This window comes from Morus notabilis, unplaced genomic scaffold (assembly GCF_000414095.1).
Source record: "Morus notabilis unplaced genomic scaffold, ASM41409v2 Scaffold1309, whole genome shotgun sequence".
In the NCBI taxonomy this organism is placed as follows: domain Eukaryota; kingdom Viridiplantae; phylum Streptophyta; class Magnoliopsida; order Rosales; family Moraceae; genus Morus; species Morus notabilis.
The window spans coordinates 38,005-65,174 of record NW_010363772.1 but is presented as its reverse complement, the minus strand read 5'-3'; the positions used below and the strand labels follow the sequence as shown (position 1 = coordinate 65,174).

General features: G+C 34.8%; 3 protein-coding genes across 3 annotated transcripts; all 3 read left to right on the top strand.

The window, feature by feature from the left end:
- The first annotated feature begins 76 nt into the window (after positions 1-76).
- On the top strand, positions 77-2,248 carry LOC112092864 (cinnamoyl-CoA reductase 1-like). Its single transcript, XM_024170049.1, has 6 exons — positions 77-194; positions 610-779; positions 976-1,167; positions 1,285-1,450; positions 1,736-1,919; positions 2,098-2,248. The coding sequence occupies exons 1-6, from the start codon at positions 77-79 to the stop codon at positions 2,240-2,242; spliced, it is 975 nt and encodes a 324-aa protein (XP_024025817.1). The 3' UTR covers positions 2,243-2,248.
- A 12,302-nt stretch (positions 2,249-14,550) lies between these two features.
- Positions 14,551-17,174, top strand: LOC112092863 (cinnamoyl-CoA reductase 1-like). Its single transcript, XM_024170048.1, has 6 exons — positions 14,551-14,671; positions 14,963-15,132; positions 15,231-15,422; positions 15,818-15,980; positions 16,340-16,526; positions 16,907-17,174. Exons 1-6 carry the CDS (start codon positions 14,551-14,553, stop codon positions 17,043-17,045), a joined length of 972 nt encoding a protein of 323 aa, XP_024025816.1. The 3' UTR covers positions 17,046-17,174.
- Positions 17,175-18,809: 1,635 nt separating this feature from the next.
- On the top strand, positions 18,810-26,284 carry LOC21410972 (tetraketide alpha-pyrone reductase 1). Its single transcript, XM_024170050.1, has 12 exons — positions 18,810-18,927; positions 19,374-19,543; positions 19,663-19,854; positions 19,972-20,137; positions 20,427-20,610; positions 20,792-20,883; positions 23,158-23,283; positions 24,539-24,708; positions 24,905-25,096; positions 25,214-25,379; positions 25,734-25,917; positions 26,096-26,284. Exons 1-12 carry the CDS (start codon positions 18,810-18,812, stop codon positions 26,238-26,240), a joined length of 1,905 nt encoding a protein of 634 aa, XP_024025818.1. The 3' UTR covers positions 26,241-26,284.
- The last annotated feature ends 886 nt before the right edge of the window (positions 26,285-27,170 follow it).

Sequence of the window (27,170 nt, the reverse complement as noted above, 5' to 3'; positions counted from 1 at the left end):
ATATATATATATATATATATATTGCAAGACAAAAAATTACATGTACGTAACTGCCACAAAGTCTGAGCAGCTAAGGATGAGTGGAGCAGGGAAGGTGGTGTGTGTAACAGGAGCATCCGGTTACATAGCTTCATGGCTGCTCAAGCTTTTGCTTCAACGTGGCTACACCGTCAAAGCCTCCGTTCGCGACCTCAGTTAATACTCTTTAAACTCTTTCTTCTTTAGCTTTTCTACGTATAATCTTCACTTTCAAATTCTGGGTTTTGGTTATTGTTTTCTGAAACAAAAAGATAGCAATAGGCACAATAAGTATGTGAGCGTTGTATCGCCAATGGCCTCTGTTCGATAGTTCATGACTCCCACTTTAGGACCCTACTAGGCCAATTTGTTATGCCAAGTTAGGGTGTGTGGTAGTATGAGTGAAAACCGGGTCCATCATTTTGGTAGAATTGAGTTACGTACTTTCTGTTATGTTGGTGGCCTCTGACATTTTCAAAGTAACAAAGTACGTGTGGGACGTATTACGGGCGATAAAGTGTTTTTTTTTTTTTAATCCTACATGGGTTATCATGTATATATGTGTGGTTGTGATGATTATGTATGACACAGACGATCCGAAGAAAACAGAGCACTTGGTGTCACTTGAGGGAGCAAAGGAAAGGCTTCATTTGTATAAAGCAAATTTATTGGAAGAAGGATCCTTTGATTCTGTTGTTGATGGCTGTGAATGTGTTTTCCATACAGCTTCCCCTGTTAATCTCTCACCCACTGACCCACAGGTTAGTCCCTGATTCAATTCATAATTGGATAACATGTACCATTGAGAAATGGTACAATTTAGTTTATCTTTATTTAAAAAGCTACTTTGGGAAATGGTACAATTTGGTATCTCCCTTTTATTGAGAATAAATGTCAACTTTCATGGAAACTTATACGCGAGCTTCGATTTTTATCGCTTTTCTCGCTGTATTTCAGGCAGAACTGATTGAGCCTGCAGTGAAGGGAACACTAAATGTCCTGAGGTCATGCACAAAGGCCCCTTCACTAAAGAAGGTTGTTTTACCATCTTCCATGGCTGCTGTTTTGCTTAGCGGGAAACCATTGATCCCAGATGTTGTTGTTGACGAGACATGGTTTTCTGATCCAGATATCTGTGAGAAAACAAAGGTGTGTACATCATCTTGCACAAGTTTCCAATGTATTGGAAACTTCTTAGTTATTTGTCAGTGTTGAGTTCACTATATGGTAATTTGGATAACATTGCACCAATTTTCTTGCTTACAGATTTGGCCGTATGTTATCTCAAAGACATTAGCAGAGGAGGCTGCTTGGAAGTTTGCAAAAGAAAATGGGATTGATTTGGTTGTAATAAATCCAGGAATGGCTATTGGCCCTTTGTTACAGCCAACTCTTAATTTCGGTACGGAGACGATTCTAACTCAAATTAACGGTACATCTTCAGTACCTCCTCCTTTTAATATTTATGACCAAGTTTAAGATATAAAGAACCGACGTAGTTTGTTTCAAAGTGACTAAACTAATTCTATAGTAAAAAAAATAAAAATAAAAAAAATCATAATAACTAAGCTCCAAATTAGATAGAGTGAAGTGGAAATTGCTTCCCTTTCTGCAATAACTTTCCATTTTCACTGTTTTTTCAACAACTATAGAAACTGGTGTCAATACAGGACAATTTATCTATGCATGTAATTTTTTTTTTTTTTTTTGGGGGCAGCTCACCCATTCCCAAATGAAATCTCTATGATTGTTGATATTAGAGATGTTGGAATGGCACATATTCAAGCATTTGAAGTCGTTTCAGCTAGTGGAAGATATTGTTTAGTTGGACATGTTTTGCACATTTCTGAGGTTCTTAACATTTTAAGACAAATCTTCCCCACCCTAAGCATTCCTGAAAAGTAAGTAACCAACTTTTGAGTTATTAAAGAAAAGCCAAGTTTCGGATTAATTGGCAAGAGAAGCACGAACGGGATTCTAACTTTTACTATTTTAGCTTGGATATTATATCTTTAAAAAGTGAAGTTTACTAATCATATATAAAAATTACATTTGAGCTTTCTCATTGTTGGCAAGCAGATGTGAAGATGACAAACCTCTCATGCCAACCTACCAAATTTCGAAGGAGAAAGCAAAAGGTTTGGCAATTAATTTCACCCCTTTGGAAGTGAGTCTGAGGGACACTGTTGAAAGCCTCAAGGAGAAGGGTTTTCTCAGCTTTTAATTTATGCCCTTGACGGAAAATTTGGTAAATAAGTTATACCATATGTAATCTTCCCAATAAAAAACAAGAGTTACATCTTATGTAAAATTTGTTAAACTTTGGGCATGTTTTTTTCTCAACTTGAGTTGAGAACTTGAGTTGTAAAATAAATTTTATGTGGAAGAAAATAATATACCAAAAGAATAGAATTTAAATTTTTGTGAAAGAAAATACTGTAGTAAAAAGTTTGAGTTGTGATTCAAATTGTTAAGAGAACACATTTGTTTGTTGTGTTAGAACATGATATTCAAATCTGCTTACCGCTAATTAGTTATGAGGAGGTTATTTACAAACAAATGAAGTATCTTTGAGTTCAAATATTTGTGAGTGTTCAAGCATTTTTGTTAGTTTGATCTGTTTTTGTAGGTATCATTAATAAATAGGAAATTAAATGAAAATGAGGAAAAAAATTTGGAGTTTTGAAAGCTATCGGGATGAGTCACGGACGAGGACAAGGACCCACGCAAACCTCCGAGTGAAATGGGGCAAAAAACGCCTAAGAGCAGCCCTAGGCAAGGGCTGGTGTAAGCCTAGCAACATGACAGGCGCTGCAGCACGCACTGCGCGCCCTTCCTTGTGTTGAAACGAGTATTTTGGGCCTTTTTGGACCTTGATCAATGTTGGGCGGCCATTTTTTACCCTTGGATGAGTGTGGCTAAGATTTTCTTCATGTTTAAGTATACTTATACAAAGGAAACCCTAGTTCCCAACTTAGAGAGGATGAGAGGCACAAAAATTCATAGAGAGTGAAGGTTAGAGTTGGAGATTCTTGAAGAATGCTTGGGAGAGATTCTTGATAATTTGAAGACTTGAAGTTCATTTCCACAAGAGTTTTCTCTTCTTTCTCCCTTTTCTTTATAGTTTTTTAGTTTTTGCTCTTGAATTTGAGATTTTAGTTATGGGTTCCTCTATGTTGAGCTAGATTTCTTATTCTAGGGTTTAATGTAGCTTTATTTTAACCATGTTTTTATTATCTTGTCAATTGTTAGTTAAATTCCATTTTAATTTATTTATGTTTCTGTATGCTTAATATTTCTACTTTATGTAGCCAATGAGTTAGATAATTTTGGATTGTGATTTTGATACTCGGGGGAGATTGATTTTATAGTCTAGAATTATGAAACATTGTCTAGGTTGTTGTGAGTCCGAGAAGAGATCAATACTTTGATAATCTCGTTGAGAGTCTAGGATATTGTTAGGAAACGTGAGTTTCCTATATTGTGGGCCACATATTTATTTAATAATTATATTAAGCTATTTAATTATTTGGGCTAATTTAAGTGATCTAATTATGGAAAGCCTAACTAGTTTCCTAACAGGGTATGGGCACCGGATACCCATATTGACCTAATTAGGTTTAATGAGAGCCTAATGGGGCAATATATAAAGGCCTCATTCATTTTACTGATTCGAGTTTTCAGTTTTAGGTTTCTACAGTAAAAAGCTCTCAAAAAATGTCACATCTAACTTTTTCTGCTACAGTGAAAAGCTCTCAGAAAATGTCACATCTCAGCTCGAATTGAAAACTCGAATCCGCGAAGTGAACGAGGCCAAAGAAACTTAGGTTATGGTTCCCAATACGTCAAATCATACGGCAGTTTTCATTCTTCCCCATCTAGAGAGAAAACACCCCATTAAGGAACTAAGGAGATTTGACTGAGGAAGGCAATAACTGTCGTGCTCGTTATCTTAGAGAATTCTACTTGAGATTAAGGCTGCACTAATAGAGACAGGTACTTGTTCTAACTTTTTTTCTTAGTAATTTCGTGCAATGATTCCTGGAATGTGGAACTAAGATTGAAAGATCCAACAAGTGGTATCAGAGCGGTCATCACATTAAATTATTGAGAGAATTTTTATCTCCAATATCTCTAGCTGAATATCATGTTGATTGATTCACATGATTTTTCTTTTCTTTATGGAATTTTAGATATGCTTTATTTTGTTAAGAAAAGCATGTATATAGATAATCATATGAATTTTTGGTGATTGATTTTGATCAATATTTGTTGAATAATTTTCGGAATTATTTATTGTTCACAAAGTTGATAGTTTGGAAAATTGAGAATTAAGAAAATTTGGTAAAAGAATTAATTGAAAGAAAGTTTTTTTTTTCTTCTTCTGGAAAACTTTTTTTCCTTTCTTCGTTGTCTTCTCTTTTCGGAGAAGGAGTATGGCCGGTGGCAGCCTTAGCCGCCAGCGCTGCGGAATCAAGGGCGCGGCCGTTGGGGTAGCCGCGGCGGGATGTAGACAGCGGCGGCCAAGGCCGCTGCATAAGGAAAAGTTAAAAAAAATTCCTATTGTTGGCGGTAAGCTTACCGCTGCCGGCGTCTGGATTCCCAAGCGCAGCCGTTGGGCTGCGCCGGACAGCTATTGCCGCGGCCGGCCGGCCATGACATGAGGACTAGCGGCTGCCAGTGGGGAAGAAGGGTCGCGACAAGCTTACAGCCGCCGGCGTCTGATTCCCAGGCGCAGTCGTTGGGCTACGCCGGACAGCTATTGCCGCGGCCAGCTGGCTGCACCATGAGGACTGGCGGCCTAGTGGCCGCCAGTGGGGAAGAAGGGTCGTGACACTGTCACGACCCTAGGGCAGAACAACTCTAGGCTTCGGCCCAGAGCTGCAAACAAAAAACAAACACAGGCCAGTTCAGGCCCGTGACAGAGAAGAAAAGCACAGGCCCAAAGGCCTGTGCATTAGAACTAAAGGGCCACAGGTTATTACCTGTGGCCATAAGGAATATAATTGCTAATTTTTGGCAATTATTGGTTTGTTTTGAACCCAATTTTAGAGATTTTGGGCATTTTTTTTAACCCATTAAGAAATTGAGTGTAAATAAATTAAGGATTCAATTGAATAAAATGAAATTCTGGTTCTTTATTTTATTTTATTTGATTATTGCACTTAATTGTCTTGTATTTTGAAATAAATTGATTGAAATAATATTGTTGCCAAAATAACTTCTGTTGTAGATGTTGATTTATTTTAAAATATAAAGGTGAGTATGCCTATTATTTATGCGAATAATGATCGGCCCAAAGGAAGGTTATTATTTGGCCGAATAATGGGTATACCTGTGGTAATAAATATGTGACAATTATTAAGCTCTCCATGTGAGCAATAGTCGGCCCAAAGGAAGGCTATTGTTTGACAGGATTTATTGTCAATATTTGATTACTGCGCAGAGAGTACCACTTATAAGCTGATATTTTTGGTCTAAAGACTAAATATTAGTGTTGTGCTAGGTATCTTGAAATGGGCCCACCACCTTGCTTCGAGTTATTTGTTTATGTCATGTATGCATTATATGGTTGATTATGCTTACGTATGACGTGAATGTTGATTGTGAGTATATTTTATTTTTATTCTCTATTTAGTTTCTGCTACTGCTGTGAATGTTTCTGCTCAACTTAACGCAATCCTAATGCTGAATGGGACAAATTTTAAAGTTTGGAAAGAGAATGTGGAAATCGTTCTCGGATGTATGGACTTAGACGTTGTGCTCAGGACAGAGCGTCCCACTGCTACTACGGAAAATCCGAACATAGATAAAATTGAGAAGTGGGACCACTCTAACCGCATGAGTCTAATAATCATGAAACGCTCCATTCCGGAGGCGTTTCGGGGCTCTATTACTGAGAGCACTAATGCCAAGAAGTTTCTCAAAGAACTTGAGCAATATTTTACCAAGAATGAAAGGTCAGAAACGAGTAACCTTCTGAATCATGAGGTATAAGGCAAAAGGGAACATAAGGGAGTACATTATGGAGATGTCTAACATTGCTGGGAAACTAAAGGCACTAAAGTTAAAGCTGTCTGAGGATTAGCTCGTGCATTTAGTTCTCATATCTCTTCCTGCACAATACAGTCAATTTAAGGTGGGCTATAACATCCAAAAGGAAAAATGGACTGTTAATGAGCTTATATCATATTGTGTGCAAGAAGAGGAAACGCTTCAGCGGGATAAGACTGAAAGTGCTCACTTGGCATCAACCTCTCAGAATAAGAACAAAATGAGATCTATGGATACTGTAGATGGAACACCTCAACAGAAGAAGAGACTGAAGAAGCAGGATAAGGCATTCACCTGTTACTTCTGCAAGAAGGGAAAGACTCTCATTATGGTTTGTTCTGAAGTTAATTTAGCTTCTGTACCTAAAGATACTTGGTGGGTAGATTCTAGTGCTACTACTCACATTAGTATGTCCATGCACGGTTGCCTGTGGAGCCGACCGCCAAGTGATGTTGAAAGATTCATCTTTCTGGGCGATGGCAAGAAGGTTCCACTAGTGCACGAGGTACAAAGCGAAAATTAAATGAGAATTTTGCCACCCTATGGCACAAGCATTTAGGTAATATCTCTAAACAGAGAATACAGAGGCTTGTGAGTGATGGAATTCTTGGTCTCCTAGATTTGACAGACTTTCAAGTCTGCGTTGAGTGCATCAAGGGGAAATAGACAAACACAAGGAAATTAGGTGCCGATAGGGCTACATACGTCTTAGAACTCATTCATACAGATATATGTGGACCATTCCCTACGGCTTCATGGAATGGTCAACAATACTTCATTACATTTATAGACGATTATTCAAGATACGGTTACCTATACCTAATACATTAGAAGTCATAGTTAGTGGACGTTTTCAAGGAATTCAAAGCCAAAGTTGAACTTCAACTAGGCAAGAAAATTAAGGCCGTCAAATCAGATCGTGGTGGCAAATACTACGGCAGATATGATGGATCAGGTGAACAACGTCCAAGACCATTCACTATCTTCCTAAAAGAATGTGGAATCGTCCCTCAATACACAATGTCGGGCAAACCTAGCACGAATGGTGTTGCTGAGAGATGAAATAGAACTCTTAAAGACATGGTGAGAAGCATGATTAGTCATTCTTCCTTACCTGAATCACTTTGGGGATAAGCACTAAAGACTGCAGTTTACATCCTTAACAGGGTTCCAAGCAAAGCAATAGCCAAAACCCCCTATGAACTGTGGACTGAAAAAAAGCCCAACATTAGGCATTTACATGTTTAGGGTTGTCCAACTGAGGCAAGGCCTTATAGGCCAAATGAACAAAAACTGGACTCAAGAACGGTCAGCTGCTACTTTGTTGGATACGCCGAATGCCCCGGGCCTTCAAGTTTTACAATCCTACTACTAGGTCCTTCATCAATACGAGAAATGCGAGATTCCTTGAGGATGTCGAGTTTGGGGGAGAAGTAAAGTAAGGAGTGTTGTCTTTGAGGAAGAAGATTTCGTTTCTCTTCCCAATATTGCTATTGTCAATGATCAGGCTGTAATACTTGCCATTGTTCAAGATGCAACTCCGGAACAAGATAACAATGAGGTTCCCCATGCAACACCTATAGAACAAACTCAACAACCTCAAGAAGTGCCATTACGGAGATCCACTAGAGAAAGGAGAAGTGCGATTCCGGATGATTATATCGTTTTTCTCTAAGAATACGAAGATGGTGTTGGTAACCGAATCGAATTCGGATGCGAAAGCGTGGGGGGAGGCGGATCGTGTATAACAAAAATTTTCATAAAACCTTTGAGATACTCTATAGATTATATTAATTTATGCACGAATAAATTAATCTCATCAATTCATTTATTAAGAACTCAATTATGAATAATACCCGGCGGCCGATTAGGATGATAACTTAAGTTCTTTGACCTCGAACAATCCTTGCTCCAACGTCAATTCCTAGAATCCACGAAGACGTGTGTGTGGGCACACCTGAGGCAAAATGGGTTACAATAAACACTCGAATTTCCACAAACACCAATGCATGCACGATGTGAAATTTTTGGAGAAAAATTTTTCCTTCTCACTCTTAGAGAATTTCGGCCACCTTTGGAATTAGGGCAAAAATTGTTTCAAAAATTGTCTCAAAAATTATGTCCACAATTTTCTACTATTCTCTTATTTATAGAGTGTTAGTCAAACTTCTAGAAGGAATCCAATCTCTATCTCCAAGATAAAGCTTGTCAATTATCTCCTATTTGAATTTGAAACAAAATCTCTCATTCCCTTATCCTTAGTGTGGCCGGCCAGCCTTAGGGGATTCTCATTCTTGTGTGGCGCCAATTTGCAGATATGGAAGGAAGAGAAAATCATCCTTTATCATGTAGTCCAATTTTGACTTAAATTCAAATTCCAATTTAAGTCAAACTTAAATTAATTTGAATTCTAAATTGAACAACTTATCAAATAAGTTTAAATGGATAAATCTATATGTGTTCAAATTCAAATTTAAATAATCACATTATTTAAATAATAATTAATTCTCAATTAATTATTTTTGAGTGTTTAATTTTAGAATTCCGTAATTCTAAAATTTTCATTTTACCCTTTGTGTCTAGTAGAATTACTAGGACAATGCGGTGACTAATGGACCTATAATCCCGAGCTCTAATAAAATTAATAATTAATTAAACACTTTAATTAATTAATTAATTATATTAATTCCAATAGTTTCTCAACTATAAACTTAGAATTGCACTCTCAAAATTATAGATATAAATTACTTCTAAACTGTGAAGTGTCAATTTGTTATAGTCATTGCATATAGATCAATCCTCCATAAATAATTCATAATTAAAGCTAGGTAAAATCCGTTAACCTCTCTAATTACTTCTTTATCCTTGAGTACCATTGATTCTCTAATGGACAGTAATTCATAAAACACATTCATGAATCGGAGCTCCTACTGATCCAAGTACCGAATAAACCCTCAAGAGAATTATTTATCTACTTATTTCTCAAGAAGGAATGGATTCCATCTCGTATAATAACATTCCTGGCTACCTACTTCATCATGTCTCCAAAATACAAGGAATGGGATTCAGGATCTCAGAATCCGTACCGAGTAAATCAAAAGACATAAATCCATAAACATGAGTCTGTTAAGAACTCATGATTAAGATTATTCTATATATGACCATCGGTAGACTCAATTAGAATTTCTATACTTAACGAAAATTATTAGAAATTCATATTGTGTTTGTGTCTTTATTCCACATAATCTCATTATGCGAAATATACTTATTCAATATCTCGGCATATTAACAGTACGGATAACACCATTCCATTTTAAATGGGAATGCCATGTATTAATAATGTTTTAATTAAAGATTCTGAACTTTAGTTAAATTCATTATGAACATTGCTTTTCGATTATTATCCTTAAACATTATCCTCTCGTATATAACACTTATATACAATGTTTAAGGTCACATAAATAATCATGAAATTTTCATTGATATTCATAAAATATTCACAAATATATACACATAAAATGATGAATAAACTCTTTTATTAAAAATATAATAAATATCCTATTACATCTTATGCTTCTAGGACACCATTCCCAATAGATGGTGTAGGTTTAGGGGAAGATGATCTAATCAACTTTCAACAAGCCTTATAGAGTTCTAATGCTCAAAAGTGGATTGATGCCATGAAGGATGAGATGAAATCTATGAAAGACAATGACGTTTGGGATCTTGTCAAGTTGCCTAAAAGAATGAAACCCATAGGTTATAAATGGATATTTAAGACCAAAAGGGATTCAAAAGGTAACATCGAAAGATATAAGGCTCGTCTAGTCGCCAAAGGATTCACTCAGAAGGAAGGCATAGACTACAAAGAGACTTTCTCTTCGGTTTCTTTGAAAGACTCTTTTAGGATAGTTATGGCACTTATGGCTCATTTAGACTTAGAGCTACATCAGATGGACGTTAAGACATCGTTTCTCAATGGCGACATTGAGGAGACAATGTATATGGTCCAACCAGAAAACTTTGTATCTGGAGATTCAAAGTCTATGGTTTGCAAGTTAAAGAAGTCCATCTATGGTCTCAAACAGGCTTCCTGTCTATAGTATCACAAATTTTATCAAGTTATCACTTCCTATGGTTTTGAGGTGAATGTGGTCGATGATTGTGTATATCACAAGTTCAGTAGGAATAAATTCATCTTCCTAATTTTGTATGTCAATGACATATTACTTGCCAGTAGCGATATAGGCTTATTGCACGAAACTAAGAAATTTCTTACTAAGAATTTTGAGATGAAAGATCTTGGTAACGCCACTTTTGTATTAGGAATTCAGATACTACGAGATCGCTCTCAAGGTATCCTTGGGTTATCACAAAAGAGCTATATCGAAAAGGTTCTGGATAGATTTGGCATGAAGAATTGTTCATCAGGAGATACGCCCGTAGCTAAGGGAGACAAGTTTAGTCTCAGTCAGTGCCCCAATGTAACGACCGGAAAAATTTTAGGTCTAATCCGGATAGTTCGGTATTTGACCATAATTTCTTCCGGAACAGAAAGTAGTAGAATTTTCAGCTTAATCAAGGAAATGTTATGTAGAAACTTTATGTACTGGGTAAAATCTCCCAAAAAGTGTAAAGTTATAATACAAATATTTTTATAAAGAAAATTCGTAAATATCAGTTATGAATAGTGAAATTGTTAGTACCGGAAAGAGACTCGTTTTAAGAAACGGAAAGTTAGGTCTCGACAATAAAAAAAATTTGAGGAGTATAGAACCCACTCATTTACTAGCACGTATCTTTATTATGGCAAAGAATAAAAGCAGGTTGAACCAAGTTATAATATATATATAAGATTATTTCTAAGTACGTTTAAAAAAAAGAATATATATATATATATACACGCAAGATTATATGTAAATTGGTGACTCACGTTATTACCGTGAAGTGGATATAAGTTTGTAAAAAAAAAAGAGAAAGAGAACAATTACCATGAGGTGGACATGAGCATTACATGCAGGAAAAGACTTGGCATTACTTTGTAGCTAGCATACCACGTAAAGCATTACGTGAGACAGTACTTGGTAACTCACTTGACGTTTAATTATATACTTCATTACACACAAATAACACTTTGTAGCTAATGCCAACGGGAGGCATAGCAGAGAAGGAAAAAAAAAACGTGAGAGAGTTCTGGAAAAAAAAAATTGTTAGAGAGAGACAGAGTAAGAGAAATCGAAGAAATCAAGCATTCTCACCGAAATTTCTTCCGTTCAGTCTAGTAGAAATGTAACCCGAGGTGTTCTAGCGGAAAACCTCAATTTCTGGAGGTAACATTTCAGACTTTTCATGAGAATTCTATGATTTCTTGATTTGGATGAATAGTAATCCATCTCGAAAAACTTCCGTTAAAGTAAAAATCGAAACTGAGGTTTTGTAGAACATCGTAATAAGAGTTTAATGGTGTAAGTATTAAAACGATTGAACGAAGTTTTGGTAGATTCTCATTGAAAATCCGTGAGCCTAGATTAAGAAAGAACATGTGTTTTTGTTCAATTTTATGTTAGAATATGTGTTCAGGAATGCGAATCTTGACTCCAGGTACCGAAATCAGAATTAAAACGAGTTATTGAAAACTCAGAAAACGAGAAAAACAAGGCAAAATTCTACCGAAATTTAGCTTGAGTAATTTGAACTAAAACTGGATTTCAAGAGGAATATGAGATTAAAGTGTGAAAAAAAAGATGTTTCATTAATCAGTGATGGTTAGAAATCGAACACAACGAGAATTCATAGTTTTAGACCGAAACTGAAAATTAGGCCCATGACTGAGTAATTTGCACGGTTTTAGTGCAAATCCTTGAGATAGGAAATAGTGAGGTTGAATACCAAACATAAGGATTGTAGATCTTTCCGATGCAAATTTCAATGTAATTATTGATCTTAGATTTTGAATCTAACGATCAAAAAATTTATGCAATAGGGCCGATTAACGGTTGAAGTCGGATAGCAACAAGGGAGACAAAGGACGCATTGTTAGCGAAACTTCTGTAAGTACAATAGTTTTTCTGTGGCTATATCACGAGCAAGTTTACTTTTCTATGTTGCACAAAAATTGTGCATATTATGGAATTTTGAATGTTAGATAGATATAATGTTAAGTATGTATCGATGATAAGTTAATGTCAAGTTACGAGAAAGAGTTAAACTTTAACAAAAAAGTTAATCTCATGTTAAATTGTTCAAAAATGCACAAATTCATAAGATTTAACTAAAGTTACCGTTTCAATGAGAAAATTGATAAACGGTAAGAGACTAAACGTCATGTTTGTACCAGCCTTCGAAGGAAAGGTTATTATGAGACTATGAAAGAAATAAAACCGTGACTGAGGTTGATTGGTTAGCTACCCCACTCCTCACTGGTTATGTGCGCCATGGTATAACAAGACAGGGCCCATAAGAAGTAAAAAACAAAAAAATGAAACACGAAAATCATTCCATATAACGGTATGGTATCCGTAAACAAGAACGACAAGAGTGAGAAAAACAAATGAAAGTCGTTTAGAATTTTGTACTAGGAAATATGACATGAATGCATATGTGGGTATGCATAATTAATGCATCTGTTTATGACATATTGATACTTGCTGAGCGAAAGCTCATTAAGTTTGTTCGTGTTGTAGGAAGCACAGGTAAGGCACCGGCTCCCTGAAACTTGATGCTGGGCATGCAGAGAGGATGTAGCAGTGGAATGTGTTAGAAACGCTGCTGAACTTTTTATGTAAAATAAAATAGTGTTTTATGTATTTTGATGACTAATGTAACAGAATGCTGTCAGAATGCTACAACATTTTAGGAATGGCTGAAAACAGAATGCTAGCTAAATGCTACAACATTTTAACGTACATGGTAAAAAAAAATGACCTGAAATTTTAAGAAGTTATAACTAGTAAATGGTAGAGATTAAGAAATGTTAAGTATGAGCATACGATGATGATCAAAAGTTAGGTTCGTCACACCCAAGAATGAACTTGAGATAAAGGAAATAGAAAAGATTCATTATGCATCAGCAATAGAAAGTCTAATGTATGCTCAAGTTTGCACTCGTCCCGACATAGCATTTATAGTGAGAGTATTGGGCAGATACTTAAGTAACCCAGGAGTGGATCATTGGAAAGCAGCCAAAAGGGTTATGCGCTATACAAAGAGAACAAAGGATTACATGCTCACTTATCGGAGATCAGACAGACTAAAGATCATCGGGTATTCTGATTCTGATTTTACTAGATGCCAAAACAGTAAGTGAACCACGCGAGTTTCCTATATTGTGGGCCACATATTTATTCAATAATTATATTAAGCTATTTAATTATTTGAGCAAATTTAAGTGATCTAATTATGAAAAGGCCAACTAGTTTCCTAACAAGGTATTGGCTGAATGGGTGGATACCCATATTGACCCAATTAGGTTTAATGGGAGCCTAATGTGGCAGTATATAAAGAAACTTAGGTTATGGTCCCCAATACGTCAAATCATACAGCATTTTTCATTCTTTCCCATCTAGAGAGAAAACACCACATTAAGGAGCTACGGAGATTTGACTGAGGAAGGCAATAACCGTCGTGCTCGTTGTCTTAGAGAATTCTACTGGAGATTAAGGCTGCACTAATGGAGACAGGTACTTGTTCTAACTTATTTTCTTAATAATTTAGTGTGATGATTTCTGAAATGTGAAACTAGGATTGAAAGATCCAACATAATTATCAACAAAGACTTCGATTGTTGTGAGGTCAGGAGGCGATCGACATTTAAGTTCTAATTTAATAGCTAAATTTAATGAATTTATGAGTATACGGATTAAATAAGAATATTGATAAGAATATGAGAGAACTTAATTGATATTTCCACAAGAAAGATACATCTAAAGAACACCAACGAGCGCTAAAACCCAAAATTATTGCAGCTTTTCCCCCTAATGTCCGAAATTCTAATATTGCAGCTCCTCTCTCTCTCTCTCTCTCTAAACCCGCTGCTATTCCTATCTCTCTCTCTCTCTAAACCCGTTGCTTTTCCTATCAGAGCATTGTTAAGAATGTTCTTCTTGGTTAACTATTGAACAAAGACAGAACCAATGAGTGGCGTTTGCTAAGGATGTCATTGGAAGCGACATGCAGTTTACATAACTATGGTTATCCCAAAGTGTCGTTTGGTAGGATACTATGTAAGGATGTGTCGTTCAATCACAATGCCGTTTCTCTATATACTTCTACGACGTGGTTTTTCTCTTTCTCCTACGACGTGGTTTTTCTCCTACGACGTGGTTTTTCTCTTTCTGCAACGTTACTTATGTACGAGACGTCGTTTTCACTCAAGGGCGCCTTTTTCGCCATTTCCTGTTTGTAAAAATGTCGTTCCTCTAACGGTGTCGTTTCACTCCAGCGTTACCATTTAGGTTGAACTTTTAGAGAGAGAGAGAGATGATGAGTGGAGAAGGGAAAGCAGTGTGTGTAACAGGAGCTTCAGGTTACATAGCTTCATGGCTGATCAAGCTCTTGCTTCAACGAGGTTACATCGTCAAAGCCTCTGTTCGTGACACAAGTTAGTGATTCTTCTCTATTTCTTATACATATATTTATATATATAAGAATATATATATATATATATATATGTGATATAAATATATATATTTTGATATTTAACATTTGTTTTCTGGGGTCATAGAGAATATCTTAGTGCATACTTCTGAACGAGAAATTATATGTGAGAATGAAAGAACAAGCAAAACTAACAGTTATTATCAACTTAGTTTCGCACTCGACTAAAGAATTCAACTTATTTTCTATTATCAATATCTCCGAGCCTTTGATGTGTTTATATCATATGGTGCAGATGATCCGAAGAAAACAGAACACTTGCTCTCACTCGATGGAGCTAAAGAAAGGCTTCACTTATTTAAAGCAAATCTTTTGGAAGAAGGATCTTTTGACTCTTCATTTCATGGTTGTGAAGGTGTTTTCCACACAGCATCACCTACAATATTTTCAGCGTCTGATCCACAGGTACACATAGATTTTTCCCATACATTAATTACCTTATATTGAATGGTTTCATATATAGAAACTTGTCATGTTTCTTCTCAAGTTTTCCAATATTCCAGGCAGAAATAATTGACCCAGCAGTGAAGGGAACACTTAATGTTCTCCGGTCATGCGCAAAAGTTCAATCTGTGAAGAGAGTGGTTGTGACATCTTCCACGGCTTCAGTTGTAGAAAATGGAAAACCTCTAACCCCTGATGTGGCAGTTGACGAGACGTGGTTTTCGGATCCTGTTTATTGCGAGAATTTGAAGGTTTGTATGTGATGATTTTATGTTCACGCGCTTAGTGATTCATTTTTCTATCCCTTCGACTCTTCTTTAATCTGGTCTAGTTTATCAAACTTAATTATGATCTATCAGTTTCTTTCAGTTTTAGTTTTTTTTTTTTCATTAGTTGGGTGTTAAAAGAGACAAAGTAGGGGTATCTCATATTTCTTATATGCCTCGGGCTTTAAATTTGGCGTCGGTGTAAATACTGTGGTTGAATCATCAAATTGGTTCACATTTTTGGTTTCTATATATAGTCATGTTGGTATCATACATTTATACTTTACTTAAAAATCTATTTAAGCTGCAATAAGTATTGTAAACCCAGTTATTGCTATAGATTGTTTTGGACTCTTTCTTATTTATTTCCTTTTTTCCAGCTTTGGTATCCACTTTCAAAAACTCTAGCTGAGGATTCTGCTTGGAAATTTGCAAAGGAAAATGGTATAGATTTGGTCACTTTACATCCGGGAATTGTTGTTGGTCCTCTCTTACAACCAACTCTTAATGGCAGTGTGGAGCTGATTCTGAGCAACATAAATGGTATGATATGTACACAACACAATGTGTATGTAAATGTACAATATCACGAGTAACTTGTAGGTATAACCTAGCGGTAAATCCTGTATCCTATGTTTGAAAAAAACAGATAAATGAATAAAAAAAAATTCTTCTAATTAATTCTAGATCCACATGGTTTCCAACTTTCTTTTTTCTGAATGACCTTTTTGGCATTTTATACGAGAAAATGGCCTTGTGAAGAAGACCAAGGAGGTTGCTTATCAAGATTTAAATGATCCATGGCAGATAAAAGCTAATTTTTCGGATTGTTTTAATGCAACATACTTTGACTCAAGCGCTTGAGATGTACTAATCAGTTTTTCCCTCCCTTTTGAGTGTAGGACCTCAAACATTTCCCAATAGAGTTCGTAGATTTGTCGATGTTAGAGATGTTGCTTTTGCACACATTCAAGCATTTGAAGTTGCTTCTGCTAATGGAAGATATTGTCTAGTTGGATATGTTCAGCACATGTCGGAGGTTTTGAAGATTTTACAAGAGCTCTACCCTGCTTTGAGCCTTCCTCAGAAGTAGGTTATCATTTTCAACGTTGTACTTAGAGGCAACCCATAATTTGAGGAAAATTAGAAAGAAAAAAAAAGAAGGGGGCAAACTTTTATTTGAAGTCATATTAATTTGCCTGAAGGTTCTCTTTTCAACTAACAAGTGCTTTTAAGCCTTTTCATTTGTCAAACCTTATGTTTCTCAATGCGACAATGCTCTGACTTTGCTTCATAAAGGTATATTATTTGGACCATATATGAAATAAGCTCATATTGACTATAAATTATTATATAGATGAAACAGAATGTCCTGTTTTTCTACTTTTATGAAGCAACAAGTGAGAGAAGACTTTTTATATATGCTAAAAATCTTTGGGGAATAAATGTATTTTTCATTGGTTTTGCAGATGTGAAGACGACAAGCCTCTCGTGCCGAAGTACCAAGTATCAAAGGAGAGAGCAAGATCTTTGGGAATTAGCTTCACTCCTTTGGAAGTGAGTCTGAAAGACACTGTTGAAAGCTTAAAGGATAAGGGTTTTCTTTAACAATATTGTGTACATTGTTATTGGGAACTATGCGATCAGCAGAAGTAATTACTACAATACAAGCTTAAGTAGATAAAAAGAAATTATAAAAAAATTTCCAATTATAAACAAATTAGACTGACTGCTTTTCGATCCATGCCAGAACATATATGTAAGGCCTATTTTCACAAAAGGAATGCCCTTGTTTTCCTGATTTAGCATGCATCAGGGGATTTTTCTCATGTCTTCCAAATGAGCCTAGTTGCATGACAAAACTCGGTCAAACACGCTGAAAACGAGCTCCCCTCGAACATGTACAAAGCCGGTATGGTCTTCTCAAGCGCGTGCTCTTCCCAAGCAAGCATACTAGCACAATCCATCCGAGCACAATGTGTCGAGCACATTCTTTTCCTTGTCTAAGCACAACATTTTCATGCTTAAACGCATATCAGCACAACAAATTTGAACAAAACGAGTCCGGCAACATCATATCTTTGCATAACGAGTCCAAGCCCGCTCTCAATTAATTCGTGAAAGGTGATGAGATTCCCCAATCAACGCCACACATTTTTACTCTGTAGGAACCTCATGAAGTAGACAAGACTATTATCCAAAAATCACTCTCCTATAAATGATAGTCCATTCAATAAACACGTCGTCCAGGAGGGAATGAAATTCCCCCGTTAACCCCAAAGGTGATCAACTGCATCATTCTTACTAGTAGGTTTACAATGGCTTAAAAGGAATCTGCTGCGCTCCCTTATTTGTATCCCTTTTTATGTCACTCTAATAATAACATGACACGTCAATTAACATTTTTTATTGTGTCAATTAAAAAGTCATGACAGTTAAAATAATTTTAACTGGCATGACTTAATCTTATTGGAGGACACGAAGGAGGACACATTAATAGGAGAAAATGAGACAAATATCCCTTAGAATGCAGTCTTAGATTTTCACCTCTTACTCTTGATTAATATCCTTTAGTCACAGAACTATACTAATCACTTATCAAATAAAAAAAAAGAGCTATACAAATCAAAAAAGTATTAATCAATAGTAAAACGTAAAAAATTTAAAACAATGCATTTGAACGGTGAATTCACCAATTTTCTCCATCTTATTAAGGGGACATTTAAGCTCAATCCGGCCCGAAAATAGAGACCTTTTTTAAAAAACAAAAAAGTTTGCTTGGATTGAGAGGCCAAATTAAGTAAAAAATGCACAATACTGAAATTCTATCGAGTTTTTTTCCGTGTGTTTACTAATTTAAGAATGAGAGCCAATTTACTGGTACGGTGGTACCAGCCCCCTACCGGTGCTTGTATTTGTTTTGGAAAGTATTCTCAGTGTTCTTTTTATTTTAATAAATTAAATAGCAATTATTTATTTATTAGTGGAGGTATAGAAATTCTTTTTTTTTTACAATTTTCAATGGTATTGAATTGAGAACATAAATAATAATAGAGAAGTAAAATAAGGGCAGTAATGTGAAAACATATTATATATATATATATATATATATATATATAAACACACACACGTAAATCGTAAATGAGAACAAAAATAATGATGGAGAAGAAAAATAAGGACAATAACGTGAAAACAGCGTCTGAAATTCAGAAAACCGAGAGGCTAAAACAGGATAGAGTAAACGGAAGCCAATAAAGCATAAACGACAATAGAAGTGGACACAAGTTGATATTATAAAACTCTACACATATTTGAACGTGTTCCTCACCTCGAAATAATTACGTAACTGCCACAAAGTCTGGGCAGCTAAGGATGAGTGGAGCAGGGAAGGTGGTGTGTGTAACAGGAGCATCCGGTTACATAGCTTCATGGCTGCTCAAGCTTTTGCTTCAACGCGGCTACACCGTCAAAGCCTCCGTTCGCGACCTCAGTTAATACTCTTTAAACTCTTTCTTCTTTAGCTTTTCTACGTATAGTCTTCACTTTCAAATTCTGGTATATTGAGAGAATAGAAAAAGGTTACGCCAGAGAGAGAAGAAAAAGGCTGAGAAAGGTTTTCTGTGTGATTGAGAACCTGTGTTTGGTTCCTGAGAAAATCTTATACTTGTGAGCTGAGAGATTTTCTTGTTGTGATCTCTGAGGGTGTAACTATTCTGAATAGTGGATTTACTAGGGTAGAAGCCCTGACTTGGACTAGGATTGTTTTATCTATAGAACTGAGTTAGGTAGTTTCTGTTTTGTTGGTGGCCTCTGACATTTTCAAAGTAACAAAGTACGTGTGGGACGTATTACGGGCGATAAAGTGTTTTTTTTTTTTTAATCCTACATGGGTTATCATGTATATATGTGTGGTTGTTATGATTATGTATGACACAGACGATCCGAAGAAAACAGAGCACTTGGTGTCACTTGAGGGAGCAAAGGAAAGGCTTCATTTGTATAAAGCAAATTTATTGGAAGAAGGATCCTTTGATTCTGTTGTTGATGGCTGTGAATGTGTTTTCCATACAGCTTCCCCTGTTAATCTCTCACCCACTGACCCACAGGTTAGTCCCTGATTCAATTCATAATTGGATAACATGTACCATTGAAAATAAATGTCTACTTTCATGGAAACTTATACGCAAGCTTCGATTTTTTTATCACTTTTCTCACCGTATTTCAGGCAGAATTGATTGACCCTGCAGTGAAGGGAACACTAAATGTCCTGAGTTCATGCACAAAGGCTCCTTCACTAAAGAAGGTTGTTTTAACATCTTCCATGGCTGCTGTTTTGCTTAGCGGGAAACCATTGATCCCAGATGTTGTTGTTGACGAGACATGGTTTTCTGATCCAGATTTCTGTGAGAAAGTAAAGGTGTGTACATCATCTTGCACAAGTTTCCTATGTATTGGAAACTTCTTAGTTATTTGTCAGTGTTGAGTTTACTATATGGTAATTTGCATAACATTGCACCAATTTTCTTGCTTACAGATTTGGCCGTATGTTATCTCAAAGACATTAGCAGAGGAGGCTGCTTGGAAATTTGCAAAAGAAAATGGGATTGATTTGGTTGTAATAAATCCAGGAACGGTTATTGGCCCTTTGTTACAGCCAACTCTTAATTACGGTGCGGGGACGATTCTAACTCAAATTAACGGTACATCTTCAGTACCTCCTCCTTTTAATATTTATGACCAAGTTTAAGATATAAAGAACCGACGTAGTTTGTTTCAAAGTGACTAAACTAATTCTATAGCAAAAAAAAATAAAAATAAAAAAAATCATAATAACTAAGCTCCAAATTAGATAGAGTGAAGTGGAAATTGCTTCCCTTTCTGCAATAACTTTCCATTTTCACTGTTTTTTCAACAACTATAGAAACTGGTGTCAATACAGGACAATTTATCTATGCATGTGTAATTTTTTTTTTTTTTTTTTGGGTGCAGCTCACACATTCCCAAATGAAATCTCTATGATTGTTGATATTAGAGATGTTGGAATGGCACATATTCAAGCATTTGAAGTCGTTTCAGCTGGTGGAAGATATTGTTTAGTTGGACATGTTTTGCACGTTTCTGAGGTTATTAACATTTTAAGACGACTCTTCCCCACCCTAAGCATTCCTGAAAAGTAAGTAACCAACCCCTGAGTTATTAAAGAAAAGCCAAGTTTCGGTTTAATTGGCAAGAGAAGCTCGAAATGGATTCGAACTCTTACTATTTTAGCTTGGATATTATTATATCTTTAAAAAGTGAAGTTTACTAATCATATATAAAAATTACATTTGAGCTTTCTCATTGTTGGCAAGCAGATGTGAAGATGACAAACCTCTCATGCCAACCTACCAAATTTCGAAGGAGAAAGCGAAAGGTTTGGCAATTAATTTCACCCCTTTGGAAGTGAGTCTGAGGGACACTGTTGAAAGCCTCAAGGAGAAGGGTTTTCTCAGCTTTTAATTTATGCCCTTGACGGAAAATTTGGTAAATAAGTTATACCTTATGTAATCTTCCCAATATAAAAAATAAAAGAGTTACATCTTCTGTAAAATTTGTTAAACTTTGGGCATGTTTGTTTTACTCAACTTGAGTTGTAAAATGAATTTTATGTGGGAGAAAACAATATACCAAAAGAATAGAATTTGAATTTTTGTGAAATAATATAATATAGTAAAAAGTTTGAGTTGTAATTCAAATTGTGAAAAGAACATGTTTGTTTGTTGTGTTAGAACATGATATTCAAATCTGCTTACCCCTAATTAGGGATGAGGAGGTTATTTACAAACAAATCAAGTACCTTTAAGTTCAAATATTTATGAGTGTTCAAGTATTTTTATTAGTTTGATCTGTTTTTTAGGAATCATTAATAAATTAGAAATTAATTGAAAATAAGGAAAAAAATTTGGAGTTTTGGAAACTATCGGGATGAGCCACAGACAAAGACAAGGACCCACGCAAACCACCACCCGAAACGGGGTGAAAACGCCTAAGAGCAGCCCTGGGCAAGGGCTGGTGCAAGCCTGGCAACAGGACAAGGGCAGGTTAACGTTTTATTTCTTATCTTTAATGGTGTAAACTTTAAATATAATATACTTTCATCAATATATATATATATATTCTTCTATTTTTAGGTCTCGTAATTCTTCCTCAGCCAGATGGGGAAGCAGAATACCAAATAAGTATAAGTATTAGTAGCATAGCAAAAATGCATTATTCGCCATTAATATCTTTTCCCCTAGTGTATGCCATCATATATATACACTAAATCTCCAAAGATAACTTGATTATCTCCTAACTCATCAGGCATGTAATAGGAAGAAATTTGTAATAACAAATCAAATAATTTCTGTCAAGAAATTTAGAAAATTTGGTCATAAAAAATCAACAAATTTGAGTCACCAATTCTTCTTTTTGATGAGTAGTATTTATATAGGCGTTTTGTCAATCTCTCCAGAGGAACTGTCCCTCTAACATAATATGTGGTTATAAAAACATAACATGATAATTACAGAACGTAACATATATATATTTTTCAACTAGTCCATATATATATTTATATAATGAATACAAGTCAGAGTCTTTCTAGTGAGACAAAAAGTTCGTTTCTTCTGTGTTTATGTGTTTCCAACTTGTATTACTAGAAATCGTTGCAACTTATTCTATGGGCTAGACATTTTTTTTCATCATCTGAATTTGCCCGCCTCCTTTGCAATAGAGAGGTACATTTGCTCTAATTTTCAACTGTCAGTAATTAGGTGGTCTATGATTTACTTAACCAAATCCAGATTGACATAATCAAGAAAAAAGAAATTAAAATAGATTAGTGGACGTTATTCATGATCTGTATAAAAATTTCACAACTAATTAATTTCATTTTGTAATTAGTACTTCTAAAAGGAGACATTAAACGACCAAATTGAAGTATAAAAATTAAAAAAGTGCTTCACTTTTTCCAAATATTAATTCAATCTTTTGGAATATATTAACTTCGTTGGACCACCCGCTCTATAGGCGACAAAATTCGCTAATTATGGGGACCAGCCCATTCATTATTTATGGATATTTTATGCCTTTTTTATCTTCCTGTCTTAAAAAGGAAAAAAATGAAAGGTTAAGATTTAATGAGGACCAGTCCATTCATTTCTCAACTGGCGACCAGTCCCAATCACATCTATAGCTTGTAAAATTGAGATATTTAAGTAATAGGTCATAATTTTATAATATGTCATGAATTTTATGAATATTAAAACTAGTACAAAGTATGTTATAGTGATATTATGTAAGTTTTATATGCTAAGTAAAATTATTTGAATTTTTGTATATTTTATTTAATATTTTTAAATTTTATGAGAATTTTTTAATGCGTTTAGTTAGTGTATTCGTATCATACATAATTTAAATTATAGTTTATAATTCATTACAATATTTTTTATAAAAAATACACATAAATTGAGAATAATTTTAAATTATAATTTTAACTTTATAAATCAAACGTGCACTATTTTTCATGTATACACCTGTAATTTTTATAAATTTTATGATTTTTGAGTATATGATTGTGGTGTAAACTATTCTGAAACTCCTGATATTTATGTAAAGTGTCCTGTACAATTCTTATGCTGAATTATATATGAAAACCAAAAAAAAAAAAAAAAAAAGCCATATCTGATGAGCAACGAAGAATTGAAAATGAGCGGAGAAGGAAGGGTGGTGTGTGTGACAGGAGGTTCAGGATACATAGCTTCATGGCTGGTCAAGCTCTTGCTTCAAAGAGGTTACACCGTCAAAGCCTCTGTTCGTAGCCTCAGTTAATATACTCTTTAAACTCTTTCTTCTTTCGGTTTTTTTTATTCCCTTAATTCTCATAATAATCTTCACTTTCAGATTCTGGGTTTTGATTGTTGTTTACTGTAAGAAGAAGTCACATAATAAACTCTTAAATTAAAATCCCAATTAGCATTTCTCTTTGAATTCTTGGGTTGTTCTTATTTCTCAAGATACACAAAGCTCAAAGTTTGTTTGTTTGTTTTTTTTTTTTTTTTTTTCAATCAGAAATTACAGCCTGTATGTCACTTAGACTCAGCAAAATGTACGTACGTACATACATGAATGAATTTGGACTTTTTTAAAGGCCAATATGTTAAAAAGGTCATTTTAGACCTTATTCGGTTCATTGATTTAACTTTTTAATTTAAGTTAAGATGTAATTTTATATGAGAATTTTTTACTGTAATAAAAAAAGTTAGATATAATTTTTTATTAGAGCTTTTAACTATAATAAAATTAAAATTGAAAACTCAAATCAGTGAAATGAATGAAGCTTTAAAGAGTTGTGAACTATAATTAGAAAAAAAAAGACTTGTTAAGTCCTTAAATTGTTTTTAGGAAGTTTCTTCGTACGCCTAGCGTACTGGTATACCATAGTTTTTAACTATTAATTCTGCGTACTTTTTAACTTTTATGTGATTTTATGTAAATCCGACAGATAAAAAACTTAACCTAACTGTATTTTAACGTACCGGAGAAGGTTCTTGTTTTAAAGACTTGTGTGTAGTACACACACATTTCAAGGACCTTTTAAAAGGTCATTGTGAATGTGCATACATACACTGTAAGGACTTGAGCTTCAATCTTAAAAGGTCAACTTGTTAAGCGGAATTGTCCAATGTCTTTATGAGTTGGTGTTTATTGTTATGTTTAAACAATGTTGGTCTCATGTTTATTTTACTCGCTTGTCAAGATGATGCTTTTTTAGAGTTACCATCAAACTACTCATTTGAGTTGGTTGGTTCTGATATCATGATAGAATGTACACTTTTTAATAATTTAGGCTACTATCTTGAAAGGTCAACTTATTGGTGAAATTGCCCAATGTCCTTATAAGTTGGTGTTTGTTATTGTATTTAAACGATGTGAAGCTCGAGTTTATTTTACCCTTTACAACATATGTAAATGTATGTATCATAGACAACAGAAGGGATAGTAACCAAAAAAAAAAAAAAAATTTACTTAATATTGATTTATCCCATCTGGGTTGTCACACGTGATTGTGTATGAGACAGACGATCCGAAGAAAACAGACCACTTGGTGTCACTTGAAGGAGCAAAGGAAAAGCTTCATTTGTATAAAGCAAATTTATTGGAAGAAGGATCGTTTGATTCTGTTGTTGATGGCTGTGAATGTGTTTTCCATACAGCTTCCCCTGTTAATCTCTCACCCACTGACCCACAGGTTAGACCCTAATTCAATTCATAATTGGATAACATGTACCGTTGAGAAATGGTACAATTTAGTTTATCTTTATTTAAAAAGCTACTTTGGGAAATGGTACAATTTAGTATCTCCCTTTTATTGAGAATAAATGTCAACTTTCATGGAAACTTATACGCGAGCTTCGATATTTATCGCTTTTCTCGCCGTATTTCAGGCAGAACTGGTTGAGCCTGCAGTGAAGGGAACACTAAATGTCCTGAGGTCATGCACAAAGGCCCCTTCACTAAAGAAGGTTGTTTTAACATCTTCCATGGCTGCTGTTTTGCTTACCGGGAAACCATTGATCCCAGATGTTGTTGTTGACGAGACATGGTTTTCTGATCCAGATATCTGTGAGAAAACAAAGGTGTGTACATCATCTTGCACAAGTTTCCAATGTATTGGAAACTTCTTAGTTATTTGTCACTGTTGAGTTTACTATATGGTAATTTGCATAACATTGCACCAATTTTCTTGCTTACAGTTTGGGCCGTATCTTATCTCAAAGACATTAGCAGAGGAGGCTGCTTGGAAATTTGCAAAGGAAAATGGGATTGATTTGGTTGTAATAAATCCAGGAATGGTTATTGGCCCTTTGTTACAGCCAACTCTTAATTACGGTGCGAAGACGATTCTAACTCAAATTAACGGTACATCTTTAGTACATACTCCTTTTAATATTTATGACCAAGTAAGTTTAAGATATAAAGAACCGACGTAGTTTTTTTCAAACTGACTAAACTAGTTCTATAGCCAAAATTAAAAAAAATAAAAATAATAATAATAACTAAGCTCCAAATTAGATAGAGTAAAGTGGAAATTCCTTCCCTTTCTGTAATAACTTTCCATTTTCAACATCTATTAATCGATTACTTTAGACACCAGGTTTTCCTTTCCTTTTTTTTTTTATTTTTTTTTTATTTTTTTACAACTATAGAAAATGGTGTCAATACAGGACAATTTATCTATGCATGTAATTTTTATTTTTTATTTTTTGGGTGCAGCTCACACCTTCCCAAATAAAGTCTTTATGATTGTTGATATTAGAGATGTTGGAATGGCACATATTCAAGCATTTGAAGTTGTTTCAGCTAGTGGAAGATATTGTTTAGTTGGACATGTTTTGCACGTTTCTGAGGTTATTAACATTTTAAGACAACTCTTCCCCACCCTAAGCATTCCTGAAAAGTAAGTAACCAACTTCTGAGTTATTAAAGAAAAGCCAAGTTTCGGTTTAATTGGCAAGAGAAGCTCAAACTGGATTCGAACTTTTACTATTTTAGCTTGGATATTATATCTTTAAAAAGTGAAGTTTACTAATCATATATAAAAATTACATTTGAGCTTTCCAATTGTTGGCAAGCAGATGTGAAGATGACAAACCTCTCATGCCAACCTACCAAATTTCGAAGGAGAAAGCAAAAGGTTTGGCAATTAATTTCACCCCTTTGGAAGTGAGTCTGAGGGACACTGTTGAAAGCCTCAAGGAGAAGGGTTTTCTCAGCTTTTAATTTATGCCCTTGACGGAAAATTTGGTAAATAAGTTATACCTTATGTAATCTTCCTAATATAAAAAATAAAAGAGTTACATCTTCTGTAAAATTGGTTAAACTTATGGAAATAGCTCTATGCATGTGCACGCAATCGCACAAGTAATACAGTAGTGAGTAAAAAGTATTGTCTCCACAGGGACTGCGTTAATACAAAATTGATTATAAAAACCAGTTGAACTAAAATGAATTGAAAAGTGAATGTGACGACCCTCCTTTGAGGCCGCCACTGTTACTAACTTTTTAACTTGTACTTACTGGGGTTTCTTAAAATATGCGGAACATTTTTTTTTTTTTATTTAAGAAGGAATACTTTCATAATTTGTAACAATAATTTCAAATAAGTGAATCACTAAATTTCTTAAAGCTTTTCTTAATTTTAGTTAAGATAAAACCTTTTAGGAATATCCTTCAAACGGAATAGCATTTGAACTCTTGTTTCAAATACTCTTTAAAAGCTTTTCTAAAACTAGTCATTTCAATCGGCCATCTCATTTAACTTTAAAACGGATTTCGTGAGAAATCTTAAATTCAAGTACATCTTAAAGTCCTTCTAAAATTACTCATTTAAATCGTCATGTTTAAAATTCATTTATTTGTTGCATGTACTGTAACGTTCTAAAACTTAAATACTCAAAACTAGGGTTGTTAGTTACAACCTTGGTTTTCTTAACATACATATGTACGTATACTTTTTAAACATACATACTTGAAACCTTTGAATCATATAGACATATACATGATTTTTCTTAAACTTACTGCGGAAGATAACTGCGTGAGCGGTATCCATTCCCATCTCCACCATTCGTCCGCAGCTCACCATTGCCCTTCAAGAATTACTGATAGGTTTCTTACCTACAGCATGAACATATCTGATTGAGCTTTCGCTCA